The sequence below is a fragment of the Diceros bicornis genome, chromosome 33 (assembly GCF_020826845.1).
Source record: "Diceros bicornis minor isolate mBicDic1 chromosome 33, mDicBic1.mat.cur, whole genome shotgun sequence".
Taxonomy (NCBI): domain Eukaryota; kingdom Metazoa; phylum Chordata; class Mammalia; order Perissodactyla; family Rhinocerotidae; genus Diceros; species Diceros bicornis.
Genome location: NC_080772.1, coordinates 35,415,189 through 35,439,513, shown reverse-complemented (window position 1 = coordinate 35,439,513; position 24,325 = coordinate 35,415,189). Strand labels below are relative to the sequence as shown.

At 38.1% G+C, this 24,325-nt stretch overlaps 1 protein-coding gene across 1 annotated transcript in view; it reads left to right on the top strand.

The window, feature by feature from the left end:
• CA1 (carbonic anhydrase 1) overlaps positions 1-23,352 on the top strand; it is a 39,719-nt gene extending 16,367 nt beyond the window's left edge. Inside the window, exons 2-8 of the mRNA XM_058528967.1 lie at positions 13,387-13,447; positions 13,963-14,160; positions 15,939-16,057; positions 18,445-18,540; positions 19,393-19,455; positions 22,124-22,279; positions 23,236-23,352. Coding sequence (XP_058384950.1) covers positions 13,411-13,447; positions 13,963-14,160; positions 15,939-16,057; positions 18,445-18,540; positions 19,393-19,455; positions 22,124-22,279; positions 23,236-23,352 — 786 coding nt within the window. The 5' untranslated portion in view covers positions 13,387-13,410. The remainder of the gene's footprint in view (positions 1-13,386; positions 13,448-13,962; positions 14,161-15,938; positions 16,058-18,444; positions 18,541-19,392; positions 19,456-22,123; positions 22,280-23,235) is intronic.
• The last annotated feature ends 973 nt before the right edge of the window (positions 23,353-24,325 follow it).

Sequence of the window (24,325 nt, the reverse complement as noted above, 5' to 3'; positions counted from 1 at the left end):
TTGATTCACAGCTATGTGCTTTTCTGGTTCAGCAATCAGTATTCTAACTGCTCTGATTTGTTGCATTTCTTGCTCTTAACACTGTTCTCAGAGCACCTGTTTCTCTCTTCATACTACACAGAAAAGGGTTTTGGAGAGCTACACATCAGCACATTGAGTGCTCCTGCCCTCCTACCTCCTCCGCCACCTTCAAATCAGAAGATGGTTCACCAGCTAAAAGGATTCTAATACCAATCCCTATGTGGGTGTCTGTGTGGGGAGAGGGTTTCCCACACCACGGAGCAATTCTCGGACACCAGCTGGGTATCTTGCAACTCAACTCAATTCTGACACCGTCTACCCAAAGATAGCATCAGATCCCTCAGGTTAAAGGTTCAGTCTCACGAGATTGCCCTCCACTTCAGAGGCGAGTCCCAAGTCCAGGTTGTCACCTGTGCTTCTGACTCATCGGCTATAGATAGGAGGTTCCAACACACCCCCTCCTTGGGTTCAATTCATTTGCTAGAGCAGCTCATAAAACCCAGAGACACATTTTCCTTACTAGATTACTGGTTTATGATAAAAGAGTATAACTCAGGAACAGCCAGATGGAGGCGATGCACGGGGCAAGGTGTGGGGGAACGGCAAGGAGCTACTATGCCCTCCCCCCAAATCTCCATGTGGTCACCAACCCTGAAGGTCCCTGAACCCCATCCTTTTGGGGTTTTATGGAAGCTTTATTACACAGGCAGGATTGATTAAATCATTGGCCATTGGTGATTAAATTCAATCTCCAGCCCCTCTTCCCTCCCTGGAGGTCCAGGGGAGGGACTGAAAGTTCCAACCCTCTAGTCCCTTGGTTGGTTCTCCTGGCAACCAGCCCCCATCCTTAGATGCAGTCCAGAAGTCACCTTATCAATAAAACCAAAGACACCTTTGTTGCTCTCAAGGCTTAGGAAATTCCAAGGCTTGTAAAGGGAGCTATATGCCAGAAAAGGAGATGAAAACCAAATATATATTTCTTATTATAAATCACAATATCACACCACCCTAAAAGAAAATCTCTCTTCTCCGTTGTCTCAGTGACATCCACAGGTGACTCTAGCTTGAAATCTGCACTTGATAATATAAAAGTATTCCTTGTGTTGTAAGCTATTTGCTTTCTTTTACTCTGTACATGTGTGAGGAAGCAGATATTTTTAAAAGAGCCCTAAAAACAGAAGATTGTCTCAGCTAGATTTTTGCCTGAGCACCTTTACTGGAGGCAAGAAGGGACTTCACCAAAAAGTGGTATTCTGGGTGTATCAGAAAGACGACTTTCCTTCTACTCAACTTTCTCATTAAAGAAAGGTGCCAACTTCACCTTTCCTATGCATGTTTTTTCTCATGTAAAAAAAAATGCATATATCACCTTTACCTCCGTGTAAGGTTCATTATTAGACTCTTAGTAAAACATAAGTGAGGGCACATTGAAAAGAACAAACATCTATGCACTTATAAGGTATTTGTATTATCAGATTCCCTTTTCCTTTATCCAGTAGAGGTTCTCTCAGTATCCAGTGAAACACGCCATTAATTTCAACGTTGTTTCTAATGACTAGAAGTAATCTAAACGTCCACCAATTGGGGAATGGCTAGATAAACAATGGCAATCCATACAACAGAATATTGTAAAGCCCCCAAAAAGCATTCTTTATATAGTGATGTGGCCAAATTCCAACATGTTAAGAGGAAAAAGTAAGATCCCCTAGTGTGTATAGTATGATACTACTTGTATTTTTAAAAAGAGAAAATATATGCAGTTATTCCCATGTACATGCATCAAATATCTCCAGAAGAGTATGAAAGAAATTGATAACTTTGATTCTCTGTGGGACAGAGGATAGAAGGGAGATTTTCTTGCTTTGTACCTTTTTATACCTTTGAATTTAGAACCACATGAACACATTACCCCTTCAAAGAATTAAAGTTATAAATAAAAATATTCATAAATGATTTTTCACAATGTGAAGAAACTCAAAATGCAAACACTACCCAAGTCAGCTGAGTTACAGGCACATGGTCTCACGTTAGTCATCAGTGTGGCACATAATTAATGGCTCATATTATCCTTGCTTTCACTTTTTTCCCCATGAGGCCAGAGGTTTCTCCTCTAAGTTTTGACCACTGGAGAGCTCACACTGGCCTTTGTTCCCGGCTCACCACCTTGCACCCGCCCTCTGTTGTGTGGGTCCCTGGACAGTAATATTCCCAGGCCTAAACTCTCAGCCTCTGGTCCAAGCAGTCTTCTGAGCCTGAACTCAACTAATGGTCCCTATCAGGTCACGGAACCGGGTAGGAGAAGGAGATTCTGGATTAGAAGCTGAGCTGAGCTGGCAGGCAGGGGATGGGCAGGGCAGGACCACGAGTCCTGGAGCAGGCAGCAGTCTGTCTGTGATGGAAGACCAACCTCAAGTCAAATGCACGGTCAGAGTCCAGGTGCGAGGACTGGGGCTGAAGTCCAGGGAGCAAAGCTGTTCCGGATGGCACCAGACAGACCCAAAACCAGGTACATAGGTACTGGTTTGCCATTCAAGCTGGGCACCAGAAGAACAGGCCCACCCATTCCACTCCAGAATGGAATTGTGACGTTCCCCTGGCCGGGTTGTGAGCACTCCTTCTGCTGAGGACAAATAAGAGAAAGAGGCAGGATTCTGCCAGTGCTGCTTGTAACGTGTGGTGGAGCCATATGCGATTCTCTCCCCTTCCACGTTCAGGGCTGACCAGCCCAAATTTTATCCCCTAAGAAGCCATGGATCACTGAGATCCCAGCAGACTTTCCCCGTCCATCCCTGGAGCTGGGGTGAACGACTTTGGGGCCAGCTCTGATGTTTAATGAGGCAGGCTGGTGACATCAATGGCGGTGTCTGTGTAACTCTGCGATACAAAATCAATCCGTAGCTAACTTCAACAACCAGAAGTTGTGGTGCCTGAGGCCCGACTGCCATGGCACCATTTGTTCCATCCCTTGTTCATATTATGATGAAGGGATTAAGTTGTGCTCGATTTAGCCTCATCGAGATCCTGCAGTTCAAGTCCTCCGTCCGTAGCTGCATTTCGGTTCTACTGAATTTAATAGCAGTGCTAGCAGTCTCTGAGATGCATCCTTTGCATCTTGCATTGGTTCAACAGCAGCCATACGAGTAACAAATACTACATCAGGTCCTCACTTCTGGGTTTTCCGTGGAGTTAGTGAAAAGGGCTGGATTTCCAAGCTCACTTTGGAAGAGGCAAATAGGAAGGAGACTGAAAGCATCATAAATCAGTTGCTTGGGGCAGGACACCTGGCCCGTCAGTCTCGGCTGCATTCAAATGGAAAAATTGGTGATCTAGGATTACCTTCTCGCAATGCCAATGTCCAAGGCACTGAAAGGTCACAGCTATTATCATTGGCTTTTCTCTCCCCACTGGGCTGTTTTTTGAGTGGATGTCATACTCATCTCATACAGAAGGCATCTTCATTATGCCAGAATGTCACTGCTAATATCTGACCTAATAAAAGACACCCTATTTTTCTTTTCTTCGAATTTTATTATGTCTAGCTGCTGCTAAAAGGTGATTCCTTTCCTTCTCACCATTCCAACTTTGTGTTTTAAGGACTTGAATCCCTGAGCAAAGTTTTATTTTAAACTTATTTTAAAGCTGAAGTTAAAATGATTCTTTTAAAAGCTTTATGGTAACCACAATAAATGACACAGTCAGACCCATAGCCAGAACTGACTTTATGTTAAAGCCAATGCTCCTTTGGAAAAAGCCACTGGCCTTTACTAACAATAACACATCCACTAGCAAAATATTTGGCACTATCTGTGTCGTATCAGAAGTGGAGGGAGAAACACAATCTTAACCAAAAAGCAAAATAAGGATAGAAAAATGTAGCAACAGCTGCTGCCAGCTGCAGGCACTCATACAGGGGAATCCTGTCCAGCTCTGCAGGGGGATCTGTGAGAACTCTTGGAGCCTGTGACGGGAGCAACAAAAGACCACATTGTAAGAATGTCAGACGTAAACCTGGCTAGCCAGCACCCCCAGGAATTGCCAACGGGAGGAACTGATCCCATTGCCGGGAATGATCTTCCCCAGAACAAATCACTGCACAAAATCAGCCTTATTTTTTCTAGGAAGTACTCACAAGCTTCATTAGAACTGGAGCTTGGCTCTTAGCCATTAAGGCCCTTAAGGACTTCTTGGACTCGGTGGGTTTCCATTTCAGCAGCATTGTTGACATGGACCTGGGGAGGCGTTTTTCCTGGAGTTCTTTCTCACCAGACTGGTTCCGGCTGCCTCCCGGGTGATGATGGAAAACCACGGCACTTGCCAACATATCATCCCCTCGTTTTGTAATGCTCAGGCAGTTGCACAGAGGTTATGTGGAACTTTACCAATTAGTGAAAGGCAGAGTCTGGGACAGTCTTAAAGAATTTAGGATAGTTACTGCACTGTCCAAGTATTGCATGCTAAGGAACTCCACCACACGGCCAGATAAACTAGGTGTAAGGGAATTCACTCAACACCTTTTCACTCTCAACCCTGGAGTTCTGAAACCCAAGGCCTTTCAAGTCACAGCTGAGAACTGTCATCCAAGCAAAGTTTTCTGACTCCAGTAGCTAAACGAGCCCTAAGAAACCACAAGAGAAGACCTCATGCACTCTTTCTGTGGGGTCATTGCTGAAGGGAGACTTACACTCCATCAGAGATCTTGGAGTCCCTAAAATTCTTCACTTACTTACAGCCATACCCAACCTAGAGATCAGCTTAGTGTAAGTTGTATATTTAAGTAGCTCTCCTTTGCGTGAAGCAACTTGAAAAAAATTTAAAAAGAAAAACAGAAGAAACTCAAAATAGGGCATATGGCCTCTACCAGCTAAATTAACAACCCAAGTAATCTTCTGTATAAGAGAGACAGGATCAGGAAAGACTTTCATTAAAATCTTGCTTTTCACCATTAGTTAAAAGGACAGAAATCTTTTCTGAAATCTTGTTGTGGGAATCTAATATAAACTTACATTTTTCTCCCAGCCCTAGAAATAGAAGGGAGGACCTATGGTGCTCTGTCCTGTGATCTGATCCTTCATCCCTAGGACTGGAAGAAATGAAGTAGACTTTTATGGAAATGTGGAAATATGCGTTTACCAGCTACAATGGAATCAGGGAGTTTAAATCATGTGTACTTTAGTTTCTCCACAGAAATGTTGGAAGGGTGGGCACTGAAAGAGCCTCAGAAGGGATGTGTGTGACAACTCCATGGGCCTGGACAGGCTGGCTGTGGAGAAGCAAAACCCCACAGCATCCACTCACTCAGGAGAGACGATGGCTCATCTCACACCCTGGACCCCGCAGACAAAACCAAGCCCTGTCTATGTTGGCATTATGGGGTCTGCTTTACGGAAACTACAATGACTGTTTGGGGTACAGCTCACCATATCACTCAACTCTTGTAAAAATGAAGTAAAAGTGATGAAATTTTGATTTTATAGTTTTTCATAGTGTGAACAATACTTGACACAGTTTGAGGACTTGGCATTCTAATTCTAACACTTACATATGACTTTGGATAAGTGGCGTAGCTTCTTCATCTGTGAAAGCCTCTTTCTTTATTTTGAAATGGGGATACTGATATTTGTTCTACCAGCTCATAGACTTCTTAAAAGTTATAAATAAGATCATGTGAGTAGAAGTACAGTGAGTAAAAGCCCCCCTTCAATGGAGCTATTCTAAAAGAAAGAATTTCTTTCTTGAAAAGCACTTGTAATCATTCTATTTATTCTTTACTCATTTCTTAGAAAAAACCCTAGGGAGGATTATGTCCCATGGTTTCAAGGCTGATTAGCCAATACCCTTCATCAATCAAAGTCTTGGAAGCTCTGACACAGCCCTATGTCTTCCTCAACTCTCAGCTGCATTTCTCTCTCCCATCCTATTTAACCACAGCCCATGCAGTTTTCCATTATTATTAGTATACACAGTAAAAAGTAATAGCCATCTCTCACTGTGCATCTGCTATGTGCCTTTATCCCTAATCTTCATTAAAAAAAAACCTTTAAGGTGAGTAGCATTATTAATCCAGTTCACAATAAGGAAATAGCCTTACTCAAAGAAATGGCGGTAGACAAAGAATTTTATAGTTACTGCTGACACCTGAAAAATAGCTGTGAAGCAAAAGAGAGTCTTTAGAGACTGAAGGAGCATCGTAGATATTGCTTCATCCCCATTCAGTGTCTGTATTCTCTCTTTTAGGATCAACAAAGAAGATCTGTGTAATGTACCTCTTCTGTGCCGTTGAATTATGTTTCATTCTGCAAACCACTGGTTCAACCAGTGCTCTTTACACTTTTCTTTGATAGACCTGGTAGGACAAATATCAGTTAAGAGTGAATTAAAATGACAACCTTCTGCACGGAGCGATGGATATTTACACTGATAAAGGCATTTGCTTATTTTACCTGTCTTTATTTAATGTTGGATGTGACTTGAGCATTTGATGCAAAAACCACTGCAGGGCAAGTCACCACCCTGTATGTAGCATGTTGACCCAACGGATAAAAGGGCATCACAAAAAATGAATGAAAAAAATAATTTTTCTCTGGATCTGGGTACTAGTAAATGTATTAAAGCCTTTAAGAAATCTTATGGGAAGAAGATGTAATTTTAATTGATTTTAATTCAGTAAAACAGTAAGTATTTTTTGAGGTGGCTACTAAAATTCAGAATTCTTCCTAAAGGAGAGGGCATGTCAGGAAGATGACATTCAGGGTCTTAAAAAAGTGTTTGTAAAAGTGTTCAAATTTGTTTTTAAAATATCACCTGAGAATGTTTGCTAAAAATATAGATTCCCAAGCCTCCCACACGGATTTTGATTCAATAGGTGTAATATTTATACATTTCTTCGGTATAAACAATGTGTTTGTTCATACAATCTACTGCATAACAGGGAAGCTTAACAGCATCCTAATCAGGACCGAATATCTTCAGCAGTGGCTACTTAGCATATTTGCAGTGAAATCAACACCGAAGGGTTTGTAATTTACTATGAAGGATGTTAGAAATAATTTTAGACCATGAAATTAGCGGTATCAAGAGTAGTAACTGGCTAGGAAAAATTTGCTGGACTCATAGTTCTTGCATGAACAAGATTTATGAGTGGATAAGTCCAGCATAGATGCCATTGAAGTAGTATGTAAGTCTAGGCGCCACTGGACCCAGCTGCCTGACTCAACAGCAAAGGTCACCAGTCCTGATGTCATCGAAGCCTCTTTGCAGTGAGTTCTTCATCTAAGGTGCTGGTGAGTGAGTCTCACTTGGAGCCAGCCTTCCTGAAACCAGAGAGAAGTCACGTGATTATTTTGTTCCTGTTTGTTAATAATGAACGTACAGTTGGGGAGTTTGGTCAGAGAGGTGCTTTCATTGAAACATATCTTTTGGTTTGCAGATTGTGGAGATAGATTCATATAGCCCCCAGATATGCCTAAAAAGGCTCCCAATGCTCTCTGAAAGACCTGGGTGTTTGCTAGCCATCCAGATTGGCTTAGGTCATTTCACAAAAGTAAGGGATTGGCTGTGACACACACATGCATTTTAATTCACACACCTGTGGATCTGAAGGCAGATGATCTGCAGACAGTACGTTAAGAAACACTGGATTGAGAAAGGACATATGTAATGGCAAGTGTGTTTTAGAAATCTAGTCTTTGATCAAGGAGGTTGAGAGCTAACAAAATTATTAGCGGAGTCAGAAGAAATTTTCTTTTAAATTTTAAGATAACTCTTAGGTAGATAGACCCCCAAAAAAGTTGCATGAAAGATGTTCCGACAAGGTGACTGATCTGACTGACCATCACCTCCCTCCACATTGACCCCTGAGAACTTCTCTCCTCCCACAGCTACAGGGAGGGTTCAGTCTAATCTGTGGCAAGCAGGCTTCTGTTATGCAATTGTTTGAATTTCAGGCCACATGCAATCACTCGAACTATTTTATTTTATTTAATCATGTATTTACCTGAGAGTTAAAATCAAACTTTTTTTGAGGCTGAAGTTGATCACTTACATTAGTGCAGTATTTTACGGTTTACAAAGCATTATGCATGTTATTTGCTTTTTAGATGAAAAATATTCCTTCATAATGTCATCTGTTATAGAAGGACTCATCAATTCCCCCAAACAGTCGTAGGAGATAAGATACAAATAACATTTTTGTAGGTTTTAAAAATAAACATAAGGATGGTACAATTAACTGCTCAGATTACCCATTCATCTGGTAGAAGAGATTCCTAACCATTAGCTTAAAAGCTCACAAGCCTATATTCTCAGTGTTTTCAGTATATCTTTCCAACCAGTAATTTCAATAAGCATGAGAGTCAACTAGATGTATTTAAAATTTAATGTTTTCAAAAGCATGAAATTATAAGAAACTGTGAATGCCTCTATGCTGTGGATTAAAATACTTACCTATGAAGAGTTGACTTGGTTGTTAATAAAAAATATTCATTGGTAGATTTTAAAATTGCCTAGATAAATAAAAGTAAAATGTTACAAGACAGAAACTATAAGGTAGAAAGCCATTCCTTAATTACAGTAATGAAAGCCATAAGAGTTATGGATTTTTGAAATTTGTGTGTCAACAGTTCAAACCACATTTCATGGGTTAAGTTTTGACACTTGTGAAGTGTCAAAAAATTTGACACTTACAAAGACCAACGTTCTCACTCTCCCAGCAATGACTGACAGACGCAGACGGGTCTCTTCATTCCTCCCATTAATAGAATGGAGAGGGGAAAGGCTCTTTTTTCTTGTTTCGAAATACGAACGTGAGTTTGTCTCCAGCAAAGCTCATTCACACAACGCAACACCAGCGTGTCACACCCCCCTGAGCTCACTCAGTGTATTTGGGGAGGCGCAGTCCCTGTTGAGCATTCTGCCCTTCCAAGTCTTCATAAAAACACAGTAGTTGAAACTAAAAATAACCATTTAATTGTTCTCTCTAAGCTATTTATTGAGCACCACTGTTTTCCAGGCATGTTATAAGTGAAGTGAACACAGTGGTTTAAAAAAAATAAAATGGTGGAGGTGTCACCATAGAGATGGTTACAGACATTAAGCAAGGAAACAGATTAATTTCAGAATGCAAACAAAATTACTTCAGTATGCAACAAATACTATGAAAGAAACAAGACAGAACAATAAAATAGAATGACTGGGAAGAGGGAGGGTAGGTTAGATTTAGAGACCAGGAAAGCCATCTCTGAGGAGGTGATATTTGAGCCTGTGCAAAGATCCAGACAGAGGGCACAGCAAGTGCAAATGTCCTAAAATGGGAACAAGCTTGGTATAGATGGAGACATCTGGAAAGAATGAAGTTGGTAAGACATCTCATTACAAGTGAAGAGAAAACTGATTTGCAGGAAATGATAGGTGTGAAATCCAGATAAACCATCCTGCCATTTAAATTGATTCATCAGAATTTCCAGTTGTCTTGCTGCAGAAATATCCAAACCAATATCACCATTTTCCAGGACTCACTTCTCCACTAGAAATAAGGTTTATCTTGCCACCCTAAACAATAGCACTTCTGGAGAGGCAGAGGAGTTAGGGAGCAATGTGAGTCTTGCCAAATTTAATAGTTAAAAATGACACGATTTTTACTATGGGTATTCTCTTATCTTAGGGAAAATAGAGATCCCAGGAAAACCAGTTATCTTTGTGGAAGTCTGAGCATTGTAAAATAGCTATTGCTATCTGGAATTTCTTTTCAGTGGCATTTAGCAGATCTCTACAATAACTGGACACAGCACTCTTGCACACTTTTAGTTCCTTACTACCAAAGAACTATTATTTAATTACAAATTTAAATTTGAAACTCACTATGATTTATTTGCTTCCATAAAAGTTCATGTTTTTAAATTTAAAATATTAAATTAAGAATCAGAGGAAAATGTTCATTTGAGAAACTAGAAGGAAAAAGTTCAAATAAGAAATGCTAAGGCTTTTAAATATAGTTTAAAATTGGCTAAATGCGGTTTTTAAATTTTGTAAAACACTGAGGAAATGTCGCTACTTTCTTGAAAAACATTTGAAGACATTAAAAACATCTTCAACAAAGTTTATTGATGTTACTCAGTAAATAAATGTAATACGCTATTAACTAACTTGAAAGCAAATGTTTTATAGACAATCTGTTAGGGATGGCACTGTGACATAATACAGAAAAGAATGCACTCATGGGCTTTGGAGGCAACCAGAAATGGATTCAAACCCTGGTTCTTCTTGAATTCTCTGAGCCTCAGTTATTCTTCCTTAAAAGTGGGGTGAGACTAACCTAACCCCTAGGACCACTGTGAAAATTGAATTAGGTCATTATTTTAAAGGCCCCAACAGATGGAAATTACTCAAATAATCATCTTTTCTAGCCTACCCCAACACCCCTAGCATGAATGCACTTGGAAATAGTTCTCCTTAATAATAATAGTAAATCTTCGAGGACTCTTCATACTTCCTTTTGTTTCTTGCAAGAATTCTATTTGCTGTGAAGGAAGGTCAAGAGAGAAAATTGTGGCATATGGTTTAAGAGTAGATCCCCTTAGGATAATATCAACATTTTATCTTTAAAATTTTTTCAGGGATATTTGACCTCTGAGATTCCATTTCATAAGGTAAAGGAAGAAATCTTTCTCTTTTCCCCTCTCAGCTCATTAGTACATTTTCATTAAATTTGCAAATTAAAACAATGTAATTATTAAAAGTAAATCTTCTGCACACCATTTTTTCAACATTTAAAAAATCTCTTTAAAGTGCTAAAATTTTTTTGTTTTATTTTCCCCCAGTTTTATTGAGATGTAATTGACATATAACTTGGTGCTTCTAAATGTTACCAATTAACAATTCTCTATCAAAATTATTCATGTATTTTTGCATTACTTTTTAAAAATATAGATTTTTCCATCAACCTAGTTGCTCCTGATTCAGTTTCAAGTACGTAAGGGTTTATTTGGAATATTCTATCAGGAAAAACAAAAATCCTTCTTCAGCACGTGCTTACATATTTGATGGCCTTAGGGAATAAACTGTTAGTTTAGAAGAGCAGAAGCTGTGTAGATTGAACTCCTTGGTGAGCGAAAGCAGTCCCAAGATGACAGTCCTAGAAAAGTATACTGGGAGGAGACAATAAGTGAAAGAGAAGTGAGTGAAAAATGATACATCTTGGATTTAGTATATTAAGCTGAAAGAGGCAACCTTTGTAAGCAGAAAAAGAGGGATAAAAGTCAATGGGAGGGGTGTTAGGATTTAAACTCTAGGTGTTCATTAAATTTTATACCCTTTCTCTCTATGGTTTTCTGCTCGTGGGAATACACAAACCCACCCTGGGTACATAATGGAATGAAGGGTCATAATAGTTAGGGTTCAAAGTAATTTTGTGCCAAAAACTAAATGAATTACCGTCCCATATGAATGTCAAAACATTCATGTGATGAATCATCATGTAATCATGTAATGAAAAGGGGGTTGTGTTTTTGTTCCCCCAAATATGTTGATTAATATAGTAGTTCGATTTAAAGTTACTTTTAACAAAGTGTCAAATATTAGGAGGCAGATTATCTGGCAAAGAGTAGCCTGCTACTGTCACTCCGTGAGCTTCTGGCCGACGTGAGACTAAGTCTGGAATGCAGTAAGCCCAAGGACCGAGTCTGACTGTTGGTCAGACCAGACCAACTAATCCAATCCTCCAGAAAATAGAATTGAGTGGAGGTTGATGGGCGTTTGTTGACAGTGGAAGATTAAGAAAGAGTACAAGCCTTGGAGTTAGACAGATCTAGGTTTAAACCCTAGGCTATGGGATGTAAGCAGCCACTTATAAGCTTTGTAACCCTGAGGAGGAGTCTTCACCTCTGTAAAGCCTCAATTTCTTCTTAAGTAAAACACAGATTTTAATGCCTAATTTGGTCATTGTGAGAATTAAATGAATTAATGCATGTAAAGTTTTTAGCATAGCATTTGAGACATACTGGGCTCTCAATAAATAGCACCTTAAAAATGTAATGTTCCTTTAGCCTGCTAAAGTATAGAGTGGAAGCTTGGCCTCTTCCCACTCATGAGCCATAGTTCTCTCTGCTTCTGAGGCAGTTGGCCATTATTAACCAAAAAGGGACAAACAATGAGTCTCCAATCAGCTTTGCTAAAAATTGTGCCTGACCCTCTCTTCCTTCAGGGAGCCCAGGCAGCTCAGATGATTCTAGAATGTGAAAGGAGGTACGACCACATGAAAAAGCATTACTATGGAAGCTTATTTTTCTGGTTGCATTTCTTTCGAGCACGTTTAGAGCCTTGAAAATGTGGACATAGCCAGGGTCTGACACATCCTAATCAGTCTTCTTTGCCTCCTTGAAAAGTCCTATGGATCTTCTCATCACTCAACAGGTGGCAATTCTCACGTGGTCCAGACTTAAATTGGGCTTAAGAGAATTGTGGTCTTGAAAGGAGAATTAAGATGTCAGTCACCTCACAGTGTGGCTCGGTGGAGGTACAGTGAAGAAAGCAACTGGTCTTCGAGGCTGAAGTCTTGTCTTCTTGGCTTCTTGCTAGTTGTGAAGTCTCTCAACATTTCTCAATTACAAAACGATAATTCTTGCTTTACAGGATTTTTATGTGTGGTGGTGATGATATAAAATACTCTGAAAGTACTTTATAAATTGTATAGAACTATACAAAAGAAAGGCTTCTATTCCAGTAGACCTGTATTTGATGTGGAAAATAAATATTGGACCATATTTAACTTTAATATTAATAAAATCTCATTTATAAATTCTAATATTTCTCTAAAATGAAGGACTTTATTCCCATCTTGTGTGTCCATGAAATGTACCATTATGAATAACATATTTTAAAAAATTAGTAATTTTATCTGATTTTAAATTAGCATCATGAAACTAGTTCCAATCAGTCTGAAAACGTGCAAATTATTCTCCTTACTACATTACCGTTGCTAATATTGCTAAAGTATCCAGCAAGGGTCAAGTTGGAAATCTCAAGTGCGCAGAGTCATTTTTAATTCAGGAAATCCAAAGAATCATATATGGTAATATTCTGCCATATCTTCTACTAACATGAGAGAAACAGGGCTTGGTTTTATAAAACCTAAGATTTTGATATTTCTCTTTTGCAATATAAGAAAATAAAACAATTGGAACTGACTTAACCCTTGTGGGATTTTTTTACAACACCTTTTTTTTACGTATATATATACTTCCTGATAGAGATGATGAAATCTTGGCCTATTCAAGGCAGGGAAGTTTCCTATAAAAACCCAAGCGGTGCTGTCTGCTCTCTACTGCATGCTCCCTTGCAGTCAGTTATTCCAGGTTTCATCTTTGTTTTCAGAAAAAGGAAACTAAGTAGAAGATCATGGCAAGTTCCGACTGGGGATACGATGGCCCTAATGGTAAGAGTTCTTCTGTTCGTGTAAATCAAAATAATAGCTTATTTCCTTTTCCAGTAAAAGAAGTCTCGAGCATTGCAAGCCACTGTACTGTCACAGATTAATGGTTTGAGTTGCCTGACTTGAACAATTATAACGGCTCTGCATGTGTTCTTAGCAGTTGTCCCTTTGGGTGTGTTGCCTGTAAAACGTATCCTCTCTCCCTTCCTCTCTCTCCCTCTCAATCTCTCTCTCTCCAAATATATATATATTTGAAATCTAGTGCTCATACTAAAATATTTATAGTCTGATCCCATAGACTATGAGTATATGACTCATTCTGACAAGTACACTATTTTATAGTATAGTATAGAAAAGGGATATTCTCAAACATTGAATTTTCATTAACTTAAACAGAATATCACATAAGATACCTGAATAAATCCTAATCTAATAAGCGAGTAGTTAGTTATACTCCTAAAACTTGGAATCAAGCATTTGGTCAAGTTTTGATTGTATGCATATGTTTGTCCTGGTAGGTCCTGAACAATGGGTCAAGCTGTACCCCATCGCAAATGGAAGTAAACAGTCTCCTATCGACATTAAAACCAGTGAAACCAAACATGACCCCTCCCTAAAAAGTTTCAGTGTCTCCTACAATCCAGCCACAGCTAAAGAGATTGTCAACGTGGGACATTCCTTCCATGTGAACTTTGAGGACAGTGATGACCGATCAGGTGAGCCAACAGACCCGTCTGATGTTTTTCTTTGACTCTGCTGGGGAAATTAAAACAACTGGACTTTAAGAAACACAAACACTCATCCTCAGTCTTTTGTGTACATGTGTAACATTGCTGTAATCTATAATCTTGGACTTCTGGAAAACTCCCAAGTGGTAAAGATGATTTTTGGAATCATCATCACTGTCTCTTTTTTCAATTCTTCTCCTTCTCAATGACACCATCTGGTCTCTCATGGTTTCCAGTATCTTTATGCTCACTTCACACTCTCTGAATAAACAGTATTTTTCCAAAAATGTCTAATGAACCATCGTAATGAATATAAAAACTCAAAAGGCAAAAATTTTCTAATTGGGATGAGAGTGCAGGACCACAGTAGGGAAGAGGAATGGGCTGAAGAATATATTTATTTTTTGTGGCCAGAAAAATGGTTCCATAATTGTGAAGTGCTTGGATACCAGTAAGAAAATAAGTCTTGCATAAATCTTGCATGGAAAAATTCTGTGCATAGCTATACATGTCTATCTTCCCCTCCCCTACTAGACTGTAGTGACTGACTTGTCTTCGTACCCCAGAATCTAGACATTTCCTGTACATAATAAGATTTTCATAAATGTTTACTGAATAATTTACTAAATGACAGTTCCATAAGACAGCTCTAGTGGTTCAATAGGCAAAACTTGTTTTTGCACTCTCCTACAAGGTTCTGAGCCTAAATTTTAGGCACCTTGGGGCTATGTCCATTGTTAGTATTAGGTTAGGTCTAGTATTATGTATGTTTAATTAATCATATGGTTGGGTAGATTCTCTGAAACAACGTGGTCATTCAATGTTAAAATTTTTAAAGTGATCCCACTGCCCCACTGGCACTTTCTCTTGGTCCCTGGCCAGGGATTCTCAACAAAGCTGTCAAGATACACTGTTGTGTCTTGATCAGTTACATAGTATGTGATGAATAATTTGTTACTCAAAATAAATTACTAAAGATCTTGATGTATACTGTCTATACAGTCTTTGTTGAAAGAAGGAATGAATAAACTTGCAAATTAAAGCAGGTTCAAGGAAAGCCCTGTAATCATAGAATTCGCTCAACTTCCAGTGTGCTTTCTTGGTGGCAGAAAAAGGTAAAATTACAGCTCATGTGCTGAGAATTGTGTATAACTCAATGCCACAGTCGGGGATGATCCATACACACGAATGCCATTCATCATCATCGTGGATGTGCGAAGAAACCAACAAGATGGAAACTTTGGTGGTAGTGTTTTTTTCATTTTTACTCAACCCAATTTGGTCTAGTGGTTGAGATTTGGTGCTCTCACCGCTGCGGTCCTGATTCTTTTCCCAATCAGGGATCTAACCATTCTACCCCTCTGTCACTTGTCATATTGTGGCTGCTGCATGTTGTGTGATGCTGAAAGCTATGCCACTGGTATTTCAAATACCAGCAGGGTCACCCATGGTGGACAGGTTTCAGTGGAGCTTCCAGACTAAGACAGACTAGGAAGAAAGACCTGGCCACCCACTTCCGAAAAAAATTGGCCATGAAAACCCTGTGAATAGCAGCGGAGCATTGTCTGATACAGCACTGGAAGGTGAGAGGATGGTGCAAAAAGACTGGGCAGGGTTCCGCTCTGCTGTACATGGGTCACTAGAAGTCAGAATCGACTCGATGGCACTCACAACAATAACCCAATTTAGTGTTGGTTTATAGTAAATGCACAGATAAACTGGAACTTCTGATCCTGAGGCTAACCGCAGCTCCTTCTTCCTTCTAGTGCTGAAAGGCGGTCCTCTCTCTGACAGCTACAGGCTCTGCCAGTTCCATTTCCACTGGGGCAGCACGGATGACTATGGTTCTGAGCACACAGTGGATGGAGTCAAATATTCTGCAGAGGTAATGTAACCCAGGAAGTGAAAGAGAATTACAGAGAGGACTCCCAGAAGCAACTTCCTTAGTACATAAGACACCATTATAATGGCTCCAAAAGAATGAACGTTCTGGTCCCTGTAAGGAACTCCAAGGCTCCATTAAAATCAAACACAGACACTCTGTGTTTGGCAATAGAGGGTATTTGTTCAAATGAAAGAGGCAGCTGACCTTGGAGCTGAACTCCTGAGCCCAAGAATCGTCTTTCCCTTCAGGATGCCTCAAAAACTATTACCTTGACATCAGGCTAGCCTCCAAGGGAGGTGCTGCTCTCGTTCAAAGCTCTGACCCCACATGGAACACACCAGCACTCCCTTCTTGTTCAAATGTTCAAGTTTGGACACACCAGTGGTGTAGGTGTGGCCAGGCTGGAACACTTCAATAAGACTCTACTGAGAGTGCAAATTTAATCATAGGAATGGTCCAAGAGAGTAGCATATACCTAGATGAGATCTGAGGATCCTTGGCTGCAGCCACCAACCTTCAGCCTCTTGACTTGCCCTCACGTGGAAGTTTGTGATCCATTACAAGACATTTTGTCTGTATATCCATAGAAAAATTGGGAATATTTGTATCAAACTGTCAACAGAGGGACTGGGAGATTCAAAGGGAAAAATGTTTGCTCTTTACGTGTGTGAATATATAATACATATGTACCCATATAGACAAGTTGATTTATCCATCTTACTTTTATAAAATGAATTTGTAATACACTTAGTTTTGCAACTTGTTTTTTTTTTCCCACTTACCAATTTATCATGATCATTTTTCCAAATCAGTAGGTTTAATTTCACTTCATTCTTTTAATGTCTGTATAGCATTTCAATTGTGTGAATATATCAGAATTTATTAACCTGGCCTCTACTGGTGGACAATTACAGTGCCTTCTGCTTTCTGTTCCATTGTTTTTTTTTTTTTTTTGCTTTTACCAAACAATGTGGCAACAAATATGTCTGTCCATACATCTTAGGCACTAGTGAAAACAATTATGTAAGGCAGATTTTTGCAAGAGTGACTGCTAGCTTACAGGGCATGTGCATTTTTAATTTTGATAGAGGATTGGGAAATATACACAAATGTAACTTGCTTTATGCTACATTGTAAAGCTTGGTTAACAATTTTCAATGCTGCAGAAATCCATTAAGTATTTTTTCCATTTCTCCCTCATAAAATTGAAGTTGACTAAAATCAAATGAATTGGGAACCTAAATTCATATTCTCTTTTTGGAAGGATATTTAGTGGCATCTAAGAAATCTAAATCAGCACTCTTCTTATCTAATTTGAGAAAAATAAAAATGACCCAGGCTAGAGATGAGAGACACTTAGCCATAAAGTTCAACATGTGATGGGAGTAGGAGAATGGAAGAGAGGGGTGGAAGACACAGGGAGAGAGAGATTAGATAAGAGGTGTGGAGGGAAGTGATTTGATTTCGAGTGCCATGAGGAAGTGCAGATGTGCACTTGACACTGGGTGGTCAGAAAAGGATTCTTGGAGGAGTGGCTTTTTAGTTCAACTCTAATTCAAGACAAAAGCCTGCCAGTGAAAGGTTGTGGGGAGGGACACTCCAGATAAAATCAGCAGCTAATGAAAATGTTCAAAGTTGTGAACCGAGTGAAGAGGTATAATCTATGCGATGTGCTGAAAAACTGGATGTTGATAGTGGGGAGAAGTAAGAATGAATGATAACTGTTGTACTTTTTGATTGAGCAATTAGGTGGATGGTGGTACTTTTGAGGCAGGTTTGGCAAGGAGGAAATCAAGAGTTCTATTTTGGCCATGTTAAGTTTGAGATACCTATTAGACATCCGCCTAGAGACATCAAAAGGAAATCAAGAAGGCATGGGTACATACTTAGATATATCTGAGATTCAGAGGGAGTTAGGCTGGAGATGTTGTTCTGAGAGGTGCCTGGATGTGCTCAAGAGAATCCGTCCTTGGCTAAGACTCCCAGATACTCCAGGAACCCCTTCTCATAAAGTTACTGAGACATACTTCATGTGAGAGAAAATTGTTTTTCCTAAAACTAGTTAGTCAGATTTCCTGATCTTTTCATACCAAAGAGAGATGTTTTAAAAAGAGGAGTAACATTGTATTCAATTGTATTGTAATACAATTACGGTAGTATTGTAACATTACAATATTGTGGGAAAAGAAATTTTACGTACTGGTGCCAGGATTTGCAACCCTTCTTAAGAGTGAGAACATAGCCCTTCCTATCCACTGGATAAAGATTCAATAAGTTTTATCTATCTAAGCCAAGATACATCTTCCTATATTAACAAGGTAACTCATAACCTACTTTTTGTCTTCACACTTGTATAAATAACTAATTAACCACGTTATCACTTTTAGCTTCACCTGGTCCACTGGAATTCTGCAAAGTACTCCAGCCGTGCTGAAGCCATCTCACAGGCTGATGGTTTGGCAATTATTGGTGTTTTGATGAAGGTGAGTTACAGAGCTCAGCTAACACTATCTCTTACCAATTAGAGCTCAAAATAGGATGAAATAAGGCAAAGAGATATTTGAGTCTTTCTTTTTGGAAAGTTCCCACTCTACTAATGACTACAGGTAGACAAACAACTCCCTAGTACTTTGTTGCTTTGTTTTCCCTCGGCTTTTCCCCCTTGAAGAGAGAAGTAAGTTTTAGGTAGGAATGGAATGGGAAGGCATTGGAGGTGGGGAGGAATTTCTATTTTCCAGTGCTTTCAAATTCCCTTTCCTCTAAACTTCCTACCTCATAGGTTCAGGAATTTATCAATTTAATGTTTCATCAGGAAAGAAATATTAAGAGGATGTTGTTCCATAAAGAAAATTCAGTTGATCTTTGACATGGCAAACGCTGCTTACATCCTCTATTGGAGAGTCCCTGAAGAGTTCTGTAGGGAAATTGCTGTTAAACTGAGTATACTTGGGTGACTAACATTCAGAATTATAGTAATTCTAGTGAACTTTTATTGAGCCTCTATAACACGCATGCCATACACTGTACTGATTGTAACTAATAGAGCAGACCAAAAGGAAGAAGTTTATTGCTGTATCACAGTTTTGCTCAATTCCTGGATTTTGAATTGTATGTCTTGAACATTTGCCAACTGTATCTGTGGTTACACGTTAGGAATGATTTACAGAGTACAAAGGCCCACAAAGACATATACCAGCAAAATTTGCTCTCCTAAAGCACAGATAAAGTACTTTACCTCTCTTCAGTTGCTGTTTTTAATTGAAAAATTTTTTAGCTAAACAGAGTTTGATTTGATAACAATTTTTATCTCACACTTTATTTCTTTTAATCTCCAGGTTGGTCAGGCAAACCCAAAACTGCAGAAAGTACTTGATGCCCTAAGTGCAGTTAAAACTAAGGTAAATAGACTAAATGTCAGTTTAAACCAGAGAAGAAGAATCCACAGAACTTCAGAAATCATTTAATTACATATTTGAAGTGGGGAGGGGGAAGGCTGGAGCAAAAGGTACCACTCAAGATACTACTTAGCTATTGCTTGCTTCTGGGAAGGTCTCTGACTCGGGGATTTGTTTTGTCTTGTTTTTTTGTTTTTCATATTTATTGTTTATTTGAGCAGGATGAAGCCTATAGAAAAACAGGTTACATTGCCATTCAAATTTGCTTTAAAAACTACATCCGGGCCAGCCCCGTGGCTTAGCGGTTAAGTGCTCCATTACTGGCGGCCTGGGTTCGGATCCTGGGCATGCACCGACACACCGCTTCTCTGGCCATGCTGAGGCCGTGTCCCACATACAGCAACTAGAAGGATGTGCAGCTATGACATGCAACTATCTACTGGGGCTTTGGTGAAAAAAAGGGAGGAGGATTCGCAATAGATGTTAGCTCAGAGCCGGTCTCCCTCAGCAAAAAGAGGAGGATTAGCATGGATGTTAGCTCAGGGCTGATCTTCCTCACAAAAGAAAAAAAAACTATATCCAACTAAAATGTAATTTTTTGTTTGGTTCATGAAGAAAGATATCTTTACTTCTTTTGAATTCCAAAATGCAGGAGTTAAGAGTATTCTTTTGAGATGCCATTAACATGCAATACTTGATAACCATGATTCCCATTTATCAGCTAAAAAAAGATGGATTTTCTGATAGATCTAACCTTAGCTTTACTGTTTTAATAGTAAATAGTTAAATCATATGTCAGAGATTTGTCATTTTCTTTCACAGTACAGAGAACTGCGATATTTTTATATAAAATAAATCTAGCTCATGCCAATTCTAGAGAAAATTAAACTTCAAATTGGTGTATTATAAAGTGAGAAAGTCTGAAGATAAAAAAATAAGCACTCAACTCAAGAATATAAAAAATAACATATGAAAAGAAAATAGAAGGAAATAATTAATGAAAATAAAGCAAAAATTAATAAAAGAAAAAAGAAAAATAATACAAGGTAAAATTTTATCAATAAAACGAAAAGTTGATTTTTTGGAAGAACCAACAAAAAAAGCAGATTTTTGGCAAGTTTGATGATGGAAGAAAGTAAAAGATACACATACAGAAAAATTTTTAGAAATAAGAAATGAGTCATAATTAAAGATATGGTAAAGGTGTTAAAAGAAAAGTTCATATAACATTATACCAGTAAATTTGAATATTTAGATAAAACGGATGATTTTCTAGGAAAATGTGGAGGAAAATTGACTCAAAAGGGGTTGAAAATAGACTGAGAACCTAAAAAGAAATTGAAAAGATAGTAAAAAACTGTATCTATTAAAAGAAAATGTTAGGCCCAGACCATTTTGAGGTAAAGTGACAAGACTTTTAAGAAATAATCAAGCCCATGTTAACTGAACTGCCCAGATGAGGGAACAGACAGAAAACTTCCCATCAATTTAATTTAATAAAACCTAATATCAAAACTGGGTAAGACTATCACAAGAAGGGAATCATAGGCCAATATTTCTTAGGCATATAGCTAAGAGAACTCTTAAAATTAATTAAAGAAAATCACACTCAACAGTATATTAAAAGAGTAATGCTTCCAAACTAGTAGAGTTTACCCCAGGAATGCAAGGATGGTTTTGTATTAGACTACCTCCTAATATAATTCATTTCATTCACAAATTAAAGATGAAAAACCATGTCATCAACTTGTTAGATGTTTAAAAGGCATTTAATAAAATTAAATGCCCATTCTTGAGGTTAAAAAAAAAGGAAAGGAAGGAAGAAAGTTCTCTGAAAACTTATTGAACTTGATAAAGAATATCACCTAGAAACTTGGATCAAACATTAAACTTAGTAGTGAAATATTTGAAGCATTTCCATTTCAATCAACAACAAGACAGGGAATAACTGTGACCACCACAATTGAACATTGCAATGAATGTCCTATTCAATGCAATAAAATAAGGAAAGAAATGAGTACATATTAAGATAAATATTAGAAAAACAAAGACAACACTATCATCAAATGCAGATGATATAATCATTGACATCTACCTGGAAAATAAAAAAAAAAAAATCAGCTAAAAAACAGAATCAATATACAAGTCTAGTAAATTGGACCTATATAAAATTTTAGCATGTAAATATCAGTTTGTTTCCTATACACTAACAATAACCAATCAGAAAAGCAAATAGAATAAGGTTAAAATATAATTAATAGACATGTCAATAAATATCTTTGCCACTGGAACAATCTATGGCATCATTTTTAGAGAAATGATAAATGCGTTATATTGGAAATTAAATATCTTTTAAAGAAGATTTTTGAAGCTTTACTTATCTTCAACCAAATGAAAAAGGAGGAAGCTTGCTTGGTCAAAATTTCAGTGTAGCACATTTTCATTCTTCTACTACTTTTATTGTTTATATCCACAAACACACCAGTTATGAAATACTATATAGTAGAAAAATTGAATAAATTCTCAGCTAAAATCTTAAGATAATATATATACCAAAAAAATTATGTAAGTACACACACACCAAGATAATATAACATATATGTCATACATGTATATGATATAAGTATTTTGTATCATGGCATAAAATATATTACTTTTCTTTTTCTTTCAGGGTAAAAAGGCCCCATTCACAAATTTTGACCCCTCTATTTTCCTTCCTTCATCCTCGGATTACTGGACCTACCCTGGCTCTCTGACTCATCCTCCTCTCTTTGAGAGTGTCACCTGGCTCGTCTATAAGGAGAGCATCAGTGTCAGCTCAGAACAGGTAGAGTATCAGAGGTGAATGAGTGGGAATTGGGGCTGCAAAGCAGGAATATCATTTCAATTCATTATATTAATGGGGGCGATTACTATTTCAGTTAGAATTTGAGGAGTTCATTTTCTCTTCCAACTGAAAAAAATTCATTTCTGGCATAGGTCTGTTAAATAACCAAAAAGAAAAGTGTATGATAATACTATTTTTCGACTTTATGTAGAAAAGAATATATGAGATTCAGAACTCCCACTATTCTTTTCACCTAAAAAAGGAAGAATCCAACCTTGTTATACGTCTTCCTAAGAGTTTCAGAAACAAAGAAAAAACTGTCACTGAAAGTTCTGCTAAGACTTTGAGAAATTGCGGCTCTTGACTGGCATACTTTGATAGTTGACAAAAGTTTTTTGTTCTTTTTTGAAGCTTAAGCTCTTAAAGATCAAACAAAATATCTCATTAATTACTGCTTACAATAATGATAATAGTAACTACCATTGATTAAGCAACTTTTACTAGGTGCCTTGCATATGTTTTGTCAGCCAGTTCTCATAACAAAGCCATAGCAGAAGCCATGTAGCCTACTGATAACACCTCTGAGCACAGGCTATATGCCAGGCACCATTCTAAACACTTTGCGGGCATCAACCTCTTTAATCTTCACAACAGCATAATGAAGTAGATACTATATGGAAATAGACATGAAGCAGATAAGTCACTCATCCAAACTCCCCCAGTTGGCAAGTGAGAACGTTGGTGTTCTATTCCAGTCAATCATTGACAATTTAAGCCCAGTGCCTAGTTGAAAGAAACATGGAGGAATTTTTGGCTTTCTCCCTTCCCATTGGTGAAATCATTGCAATCCTCAAGTTGGTTTTCTAAATATCAGTGCATTAATTATACTGGCAATAAAGTGCTTTGTGTAACTTTAATAACTTTTGATTCTTTGAATATTCCATCCTTCATCTCAGCTGGCGCAGTTCCGCAGTCTTCTATCGAATGTTGAGGGTGGTAAGGCCGTCCCCATTCAGCACAACAACCGACCACCCCAGCCTCTGAAGGGCAGAACCGTGAGAGCTTCATTCTGATGGGCCCAGGAGGGAACTTACCCTCCTTCGAGGAACAAAGCCTTGCTTCTGACATAATCCAGTAAAACAATTTTTAAGAAACAAATTTATTTCAATACTAGCAGACAGCATACCTGCAAATTTAATCTTTAGAACTAAAAAACTTTAATTCTCGCTCTTAATGCTTAACTCAAATAGTAATCTATAAGCTTACAAAATTTGTTCTTACTTCAAGTTTATTTTGTGGAATTCTCTATAATTGCAGTTAAGGTGTACTGAATAATTTCTTAGAGATTTGTATCTCTTTCCATTTTATTCATTTTAGTTGAACCAATAAAATAATTTTATCCCTTTCTTCTTGTCTATGTAACCTATTTTTAAGAAACATTGTTCCTACCCCATTTACATTCAAAAATCTTAAATGTCTTATTTGCAATATTATTTTTCCTCAAATGTAACAACCTAAGAGCAGCTTGAGATGAAATATTGTGAAATTCATTTGCTTACTCTTGAAGACAAATATAGAGCTAAGATGATAACTGGATTTAATATTATTATACTGGCCTAACATTGCTGCCATTTGTGCTCTCTGTGATAAAAATGATACATGTTATATAGGAAGATGATGTTCTGGTGATTGCTTCCCTCTTCCTCCCCTACATTAGCAGAGCCAATGGGTTCTTTTTTTTAACTTTATTATAACATGTTAGCTTGCATGGAGAATCTGTATTTCAAAATTGGAAGAAAGGTCACCAGGGAATGGTTTATAAAAATGATGAAACAGTCATTTGGGTTTAGAATCATATAGAAACATCATATAATCTTTTAGTCAGATATGCATTTAATATGAAGTCAGTTCTTGCTGAAGCCACATCTACATCCAGAATTCTACAAATCTGGTGTCTAGTGTTTAGTCTTGTAATTTACTTACTTTCTCCTCTCTGACAAATCACATTAGCCCACACCCACTGCAATGTTCTAGTCTTGTTTAATT